At 40.0% G+C, this 9,478-nt stretch overlaps 1 protein-coding gene across 3 annotated transcripts in view; it reads right to left on the bottom strand.

Moving 5' to 3' along the window:
- Positions 1-6,014: 6,014 nt before the first annotated feature.
- The window catches only part of Snap25 (synaptosome associated protein 25), an 87,842-nt gene continuing 84,378 nt past the window's right edge, over positions 6,015-9,478 (bottom strand). For all 3 annotated transcript variants that reach the window (XM_004661521.2, XM_045157739.1, XM_004661522.2), the window contains exon 8: positions 6,015-7,335. In XM_004661521.2, coding sequence (XP_004661578.1) covers positions 7,267-7,335 — 69 coding nt within the window. In that variant the 3' untranslated portion in view covers positions 6,015-7,266. The remainder of the gene's footprint in view (positions 7,336-9,478) is intronic.

The following is a 9,478-nucleotide window of genomic DNA, read 5'->3' as shown; positions in this document are numbered from 1 at the left end:
GCTGGCACTTTGCCTTTGAATATTACTAAAGGGAAGGACACTCACTTGTCCCTGCTCTAAGACACAGGGGCTCACCCTTCCTCTTTGTTGTCATAGACTCTAAGGACTCTGAGGAGGGAATGAGAATACCACACACCTATGAGGTTGTTAGCCTGATGGTGAACATAGCCACGATATTATCCCTCTCTGTATGTCACCCTTTACAACATAACTGGGAAGTTTCTTCTAATAAGCGGTTCAATCCATTACTCCATCTCTTGGCTGTGGACTGGTACATGACTTCCTTTGTTCAATAGCATGTGGTAAATAGAAGCCTTCGTCTCAAGAGAACTTGCATGCTGTCACTCTTTTGGACTCCTGACTTTGCCTAGTTCACCTGCTGGGGAATGAGAGACAATATGGAGGAGTGGGAGGAACCTTAGCCAAAGATGGCCCATAGTGCTGCCCAGTGGGCCCATAGTGGACCATGGTCACCAGAGGAGACTAGCCCAGACTAGAACTGTCAGGCAAACTGAAGAATTGGAAGCTAAATTATTTATTATTTTAATATGTTGTAGTTTGGACAATTTGTTATATAGTATGGCTATCTGTTAGAGTATGGCTGTTAGTATCATTCTTAGCCTCTACTATATTCCTTGGCATCAATAATACTGGCAAAAATAATAATGACAGGTGATATTTAGTATATTGCTGTCCACTGTAGAGTGCAGTACCGTTTGTTTCTCACAGTGATGTCTAATGAATCACTTTTAGTTTTTGGACATGAATGATGGAGAAAGCAATACTAGTGCCCTTGACCATAATATCTTTGAGTAAAAATCAAAGAGATAGGCTGAATGTTATGGTGAAACATTTAACATGCTGCTTACTGTACTTAAGAAAATAGTGCAGGGCTGGAGAGATGGCTCAGTAGTTAAAGGCACTTGATTACAAAGCCTGATGGGTTGGGTTTAATTTCCCAGCACCCATGTAAAGCCAGATGCCCAAAGTGGAGCATGCATCTGGGGTTTGTTAACATATGTGTCTGGAGTTCATTTGCAATGGCAGGAAGCTCTGGAAAGTTCATTCTCTCCCCACCTCTCCTTTTTCTTCAATAAAGAAATAGATGTTACAGAAAATAAACTTTAAAGACAATGAGGATCCTTGGGCTATTTACTGTCAAAGACATGAAACATCTTTGACATGAAATTAATTTACCTAAACTTAAATGAAACCCCACAAAACATTATATGCCTGTGCATGTGTTGAGTGAATTCTCTAATCAAAAGGGGCCTGCTGCTAGCCCTGACCATGCTGGTGGTGTTTTCTGTCCCTTTCTCACCCTGGTGGCACTTGAAGTTTACAAGGCACTTTAATGAACACCATCCCCCTTGATATCCCTACTCATCCCTTGAAATAGGAAGCATAAACGTTATCACAGTCATCGTGCTTAAACGCATGCAGACTAAAGCTCTGGGAACTTGTTTTCCAGAGCCACTGGGCACTGTGCTTTAATTTATAACTTAGTGGGAGGTAGATAATGTAATATCTTTCACTGTAAAATTTCATTTCTCCAGCCCCTGCTTTGGGAAAGTATGAGAATGTACGAGAAGCTGAGATTAGAGTAAATCCATGCAGCCAGTGCAACACTATAATAATTACTGCTGCCTTGCATGTTCCTTGCTCACTACTGAATAAGGCCAGCTTGTAAGACTTAAGGGGAATTTCATTGAAAAAGGTGAATCCAAAAGATGTTGGGAAGTAGGCGAGAGGAAGCTCTTTTCTCAATGACAAAGTTCTAGGGAGATGATCTGGAACTGGCACAATTCTCCAAAATGTATTGTGTTAGGAAGGACTTTGCTAGATGTGGACCTTGAGACAAGAGGTTTATTTGAAAATACTTTAGTAGTGAGGTGAGTAAGAGACAGAGAAGAGAAGGCAGCCAATAACAGAAGTGGTAATTATCAGGTAAGCTTCTACATGTGTAACTGGCGATTGATGCAACTGGGGACTCTGGGAAGCAGTGTGAACCAGCACAAGGCAGCTGGAGTATCCATTCACCCATTTCCATCCATGTTTGCTTATGGTTTCCTTCAGAAGACATTAAACTTCAATGAGTGCAAAGAATTTTCCTGAATTTTTCACTTCCCTTACTGCTTATTTTTTCACAATACATAGAACAGAGGCCTGACTTAAAAAAGAAGCCTAACATGAAGTGAATGAAAGATGGATTCTCTGAGACCCCAGAAATCCAGCCCTTTTTGCTGTTAGTCTTTGCTGCTTCTCATGAGACCCCCTGCCTCTTGGAGTTTCATGGATAATTCAAATGACAAAGGCACAATTCTGGAATTCATCTATAACTTTAAAGTCATGACATCTGGTTTAAATAACACTTTCCTGACTTGTTAGCTAATACTTCAAGTAAACTATCCTTAGCAAAAGGAGACTAATGATACCAATTATACCAATTTTACCGAGTTTTAAGAATATTTAAGGACTTGACATAGACTAGGCACTTAATACAGTGCCTGGCATGTGTTTGATGATCATGTGTATGATGATAATTGATAGATTATCTTCACATCCTTTTAATATCAGCACAATCATCAGTTTGCTAATGAATTAATGGCATAGAAATTGGAAGAAGTTTGGCAAAACAGATTCTAGGGGAATATATAAAAGAGAGAGAACAAAGCCAGGCATGGTGGCACACGCCTTTAATCCCACCACTTGGAAGGTAGAGGTTCAAGGCCAACCTGGGACTACAGTGTGAGTTACAGGTCAGTGTGGGCTTGAGTGACACCTTTCCTTGAAAAAAAAATATAGTATAATAAAAAATAAAGTAAAAGGAGATAAAAGAAATTAAAAATGGGCAGGAGGCTAAGAGGATAGACCTGTGTTGCTAGGCTCCCGGAAGACACTTCAGCTTCTAGCCTTTTGTAGGTGGCTCTTTTGCCAGTGGCATGCATTATAGTGGGGAGAGGATTTAGCCTTCACAGTGCTCTGTTGTGCCCTAGTTCTCAGATAGATAATGTACTTCCTGTATTGGCACATTACTCAGAAATGATTCATCCCTGGGGAGTCCATCCTCCTTTAGCCAAGAGGATCTTACTGCCTTAGAGCTGAGGCTGGATGAATGTCATTAGCAGAGGAAATATGCTTCACAATGTATCATGTGACAGATATTAAGGCAAAACACCACACCTTACCTTTCATGTACCCAGTGTGCTATCTGAATTACTCAGCAATGTGAAAACCAATTCATTTATTTGTCTGAGAACAGATGGCATTTGGAACAGAATTTGTACCATGGCCCACATACCGACCCCAAATCAGCTCTGACATATGCAGTACATATTCTGCCTTCCACCATCCTTCCTACTACCATTACTGCCATAATTCTAAGAAAGAGATGTGCTGTTACTGTTGTCCTTAGAGTAACTTCTCTGACTTTCAGGTAAGACTTGGAAAGAGGCTAACAAACTGTAAATATTTACTGGAAAGGACAAATATATCTATCATTACTGTTCTGGCTTTTGTATTGCTCTCCCAAAGCCTCCAGAGGTGCCTTCAGGGATAAAATTATCCTATAACCAACCAAGATAAAGTTATCTATATTATGACTATGAGTTACTATTAGTATATGTATTAGAGAGAAGTAGTGAGGACAGAAGAGGTAATAGAAGTGGTGGAGGGATGGCGTTGGGGGCAGTGTGGAAGTGATTCTAGTGACGGTGAAGTAGCTATTAGTATAGGTATTAGGGAGAAGTGGTGAGGATGGAAGAGGTAATGGAGGTGATGGAGGAATGGTGCTGGGATAGTGTGGGAGTGATTCTAGTGATGGTGGAGTAACTAGTAGTATAAGTATTATAGAGAAGTAAAGAGGATGGAAGAGGTAATGGAAGTGATGGAGCTGTTGTGATTCTAATGACAGTGGCAATGGTGATGGTGATGGAGATCATAATGGTGGTGATGATTGGGCATGCCAGATGATGAAGTGGTGTGGGTGGTAGAAAAGGAGAAATTAATAGTAGTTGATGGAGTATTCGTGCTCGCTGTTGACGTTGTAGAAGCCATGATGGTGGCAAAAGTGTGGTGACAAGAGAATTAAGGACATCTGTTCACATGAAACATTTTTCATGAATGTTTAAAGTGGGATTAGGCCAAAATTGATACAACTCAGAAGTTCATCAATTAATAATCAGATAAACATATATGGCCTATCCTTATAATAGAATATTTTGTGTTCCAAAAAAGGAATAAGATACTGGGACATGGTACACCTTTGCCAGATATTGAGGACATTATGTTATATGAAAGAAGTCAGTCATAAAATTTAAAAAGTGTGTGACTCTTCATATGAAATGTTTAGAACAGGCAAATCCATACAGACAATTAGTAAACTGTACCTCCATGCCTGGCAAAACTACGCAACTAGTTGTTGTCTAGGGTTGCGGGAAGTGAGATGGGAGTGATTACTAATGAATATGGGGTTTATTTTTGGAGTGATAAGTACATTCTAAGATTAGACTGTACAACTTTGTGAATATACTAAAAGAATGACTGGATTGTATAATCGAATAATTCCCCTTTTCTCTTTCTCCTTTCTTTTTCTTTTCTTCTTTCCTTTTTGTGTTGCTAAGGATTGAATTTGAGGTTTTGTGCATGCTAGGCAAGTGCTCTACCACTGAGTTACATCCCCATCTAACAAGTGAATGGAATAGAAACTAAAAGAAAAGAAAGGAAAGTGTGGGTAGGGGTGGTTGGTGATGAAGGAGAGTTTTAGTTGGTAGTAATGGGGAGAGGAAGGAAAACACGAGCTGACTGATGCCTGACTTTTATCTGTTTACATAGAGATGATTCTGAGAACCACAGATCTTTTCCCCTGTGACTTAAATTTTTTGTTTATTTTATTTATTTGAGAGTGATAGGCAGAGAGAGAAAGAATGGGCGTGCCAGGGCCTCCAGCCACTGCAAACAATCTCCAGATGTGTGTGTCCCCTTGTGCATCTGGCCAACGTTAATGCATCTAGGGAATTGAGCCTCAAACCCGGGTCCTTAGCCTTCTCAAACAAATTCCCACTGCAAGCTTTAGACCCTCCTCCAGGGATATGGTGGTAGAGACTGAAGAGACTCAATATTCATCAAAACAGAAATTCAGAGGCTACTGAGAGCTCAACACTGAAGGAGACTTCTAACACATTCTCCATTTCTCAAGGAACATTGCCAGAAGAAGAGACAGAAAGAATGTAAGAGTCCCAAAGTAGGATGGAGTATCCTGAAGCAGCCTACCCCTCACAGAGACTGGTTGGTACATTCATGACCTCACAGTGAATACTAATAATCCCACTGAGGAAGGACCTCAGTGGAATGGGGACAGAGGAGAGGGATCCTACGAGTATAACCCAGTGGTAATATGACACTTTGCCATATGTTTATATAGTAAAGTTCACAATTAATAAAAATCAGGGCCGACATGGTTTGTCAGTTAGGTGCACTTTCTGTGCAGGAATAAGGGCCTGAGGGGGCCTGAGACTGCTAGAGTTCAAATCTTCAGATCCAGGTAAAACAGCTTGGTATGGCCACGTGCCCCCTGTAACTCCAGTCCTGCAGGGAGCTGAGAGACCTGAGAATCCTCAGAGCACCTCAATCTCAGAAAATATTAAAAAGAGACTCAGTGTCAAAAACCTGTTTAGGTAAAAGAACAGTGGGGTGGGACAACCGATACTCCACTCTGGTCATAGCAGGTGAGCATCCAGGGGGCATGTGAACATATAGGTCACATACATGTGCATATGCCACACACACACACACACACACACACACACACACACACACACACACAAATCAAAGCAAGGTTATAAATTGCCATTGGAATTACATCTGAATATGATTTTTTTTTTTTTTCTGGTCCACACAGTGTCCTTGTCAGACACAACCAGCTTCCAAGGAGCAACTGAGCAGGGTAACCAGACTTTGTCTTCTGGCGTGAGAAGAAAGTCAGATGTGTCCATTAACAAACTAAAGCAGATATCTAGGATCTATAATTTTTAATAATTTTAAACTAGCTACAAAATGTCAATCACTTCACAAACCAACAGAGGAGACAGGAGGAATTTAATATTACATGCTGTAATGATATTTATCTCACAGTTTATATTTCATTCATTTATTTTTTAAGAGTTTCTTTATCAGCTACTAAACATCTCAGCAATTTGGTGTGCATAGCTCTAGATTAAGCAACAAAGAATTGTACTGATAACGAGCCACAGGGGAAATGGTGATCTACAAGAGTGACACTTATATAAAATTTACATCTCCACACTGTATCACAGCAAGATTGTTGTCTCCAAAACAGCTTCCAAAAGCAGCAAACCATATATTACATCCATTTCACATAGTTTCAGCCAAACATATATTTTTGCTGGAAATGGTTAAATGGTAAGTATGTCAAATTCATCTTTTTTTAAAATTGTTTTTTTTTAAAAAAGGATGATTATGGTTAGTATGTCTATATGTTGACAGAAAGTGACACTACTGCAGGTTTTGCTGGTATAACTTAATCTTGACAGTGTCCCAATACTGAGCATGCTGTTGTTTGGTTATTGTCATTGGTGTGTGTGTGGGTGTGTGTGTATGTGTTTGTCAGAATGCTACTGTCATGGAAAGTTTTTGTTTACATAGGAATCTAAAAATCTATTTATTTCTCATGCATGGATGCATAAATCACATCACTTTTTGTGCAATGCCTGTTATGTAATTCCACGCTGTCTAATCATGAAATCATAAAGACAGGTAATAGCCATGAGGAAACAAAGACAGCACATTTTGAGAGATCCAGAGCCAGACACTTAAAGGAAGGACAGTGGCAATAGCTCTGTGTAATGTCACAGTTTTACAAGAACAATACTGTGTACTGAAAGGATCAACAGCACATTGAGCATTCCTAAATTGTTGTAACTCAGCAAACGCCACTGAGAAGAAAAAAGGAAAAATGAAACCCAGGATATCTTACATAGGGAGTTACAGCCACCAGATGACCACTATGTACAGCCTTTGGAAAGAGAGAACAGAAGACACATAGTATCATTGGGAAGCTGTCAGTTGACAAAGAATGACATTTATGATGAAGGTGAAGTGATGAGTGTGTGAGTGCATGTGTTCTGTGTGTGTGTGTGTGTGTGTTTGTGTGTGTGTGTGTGCAAGACCTACTGGGTGATACCATGAAAAAGCAGAAAGGAGCTCTCTTGCCCAACAACATTCAGAGGAGAGCAGAGATGAGGGCATTTAACCACTTCCCAGCATCTTTGTAGCACGTTGGTTGGCCTCATCAATTCTGGTTTTGTTGGAATCAGCCTAGAAAAAGGAAAAGAAAACAGATCACAGGTCAGTCCTTCAGTCCCATTCATCCTTCAGGATCTAGCTTAGGTGCTTCTTGGTGAGCTTCCCCATTTAGGGCTGATCAATTTTTTTAGATTTATTTATTTATTTGAGAGAAAGAGAGAGAGAGAGAGAGAGAGAGAGAGAGAGAGAGAGAGAGGGAGGGAATGGGCATGCCAGTGCTTTGGCTACTGCAAATGAACTCCAGATGCTTACACCACTTTGTGCATCTGGCTTACATGGGTACTGGGGAATTGAACCTGGATCCTTAGGCTTTGCGGGGAAGTGCCTTAACTACTAAGCCATCTCTCCAGCCTGGTCAATTCTTCTGTGTTGTTGGAATCATTGCTATGGCACAAATTGAACATGATCATAGAAGTTCAATTTGAGGTTTTAAATGTTTCCCACACTGGAGAGCATCCTCTTGAGGGCAGGGTTATATCATTTATCTTTATATTCTGGAAAGATACTCAATGACTTTTATGGTAGCATTCATATCTGCTGGACTGAATTGAATTGCTACCACTTGAAGTTAGATTCAATTCTGGTCAACTATTTAGCAGGATCAGTCTGTACAAATTACATCTCAAAGTCTCTGCTTCATTGGCTATAACATAGGCACAGTGAAGAAGAGTGCTAATGAGTATGAGCATTACTATGTTCCACTCATTCAGCTCTGATGACCTCAGCTGCCAGGTAGGCATGACAATTATTAACTCCTTTACAGTGAAGGTGGACTGATGTTGGTGTGAGTGTATATGTTTCTGTGTTTCTCTCTGTGTGTGCAGGTGTGTGAGCAAGACCTACTGGGAAATACCGTAAGAAAAGCAAGAAGGAACGTTCTTGCTCAACAATATTCAGAGGAGAGCAGAGGTGAGGGCAAGAAAACCAGGCAACAACAACTTGTCTAAAGTCTTAGTACTTAGGGAAAACTAGTTACAATGCAAGCAACCTATAGCCAGAGTCCACACTATTATCTACCTTATTATGTAGACTTACATTGAAGGATTTATTGAGTATTATATATATATTTGACATATATGTGGCATATATATCATATATATAAACATATACTTGAGTGTGTGTGCATGTATATATATACATATGTATATATATGTATATGTATATGTATGTATGTGTGCATATATATATATATATATATATATATATATATATATATATATGATTATCAACATGATTGAATCTAGCATCACCCAGGAAACAAATGTCTGAGAATGTGAAGGAGTTTCTAGATTAAATTCTGGGCTGGAAAGACACATCCTAACTTTGGACAGCACCATTCCATGGGTTGGGGTCCTGGACAGAACTAAAAGGAGAAAGCAAGCGGAGCATCAGCATTCCCTGCTCTCTTCTTCCTGATTGTGGACACAGTGTGACCAGCAGCTTCATGCTCCTGCCACCACACTACCTGTGACATGATGGGCTGTAACCATAAGCTGAAAAAAGAGGAAATAAACCTTAAGTTGCTTTTTAAAGGCATATATTCTATTTACTTATTTATTTGAGAGAGAAAGATGCAGAGAATGAGAGAGGGACAGAGAGAGAGAATGGGTGATCCAGGGCCTCCAGCCACTACTAATGAACTCCAGATGCATGTGCTCCCTTATGCATCTGGCTTATGTGGGTCCTTTGGCTTTGCAGGCATACGCCTTAACCACTAAGCCATCTCTCCAGCTCTTAAGTTGCTCTTTAGAAATGTATTTTGTCACAACAACAAGAAAGGTAACTTATAGTATGGGCCTTAGAAAAGTCTTTCAAAACTTAAGTGCTCAGAGTACCATTTCTTATAGTTACTATTAGCAGGTGAAAACCTGACATGCTTTGGGATGCTTATTACCTTTTAACCTCCTTATGAAGACTTGCTTCCATGAACTTGAAAATGAATTTGTCTTTCATAAAGGCACATTTAACATAATTTTGTATCTTGTTCACTTCAGCCTCTTGGTTGACTACTCCACTGCTTGGGTTACATGAAACCCAGAGGATAGTGTGAAACCCAGAGTTACTGCCAGACAAGACCTTTAACCACTCACCCCACCCCAGAGTAAATTAACTGTTTTTCTCACTGCAGAAAAGATGAGTCAGCAAACAGAGAAGG

The sequence above is a fragment of the Jaculus jaculus genome, chromosome 8, assembly GCF_020740685.1.
Source record: "Jaculus jaculus isolate mJacJac1 chromosome 8, mJacJac1.mat.Y.cur, whole genome shotgun sequence".
Taxonomy (NCBI): domain Eukaryota; kingdom Metazoa; phylum Chordata; class Mammalia; order Rodentia; family Dipodidae; genus Jaculus; species Jaculus jaculus.
The sequence above is the reverse complement of the archived record's forward strand: the minus strand, read 5'-3'. Positions and strand labels throughout refer to the sequence as shown.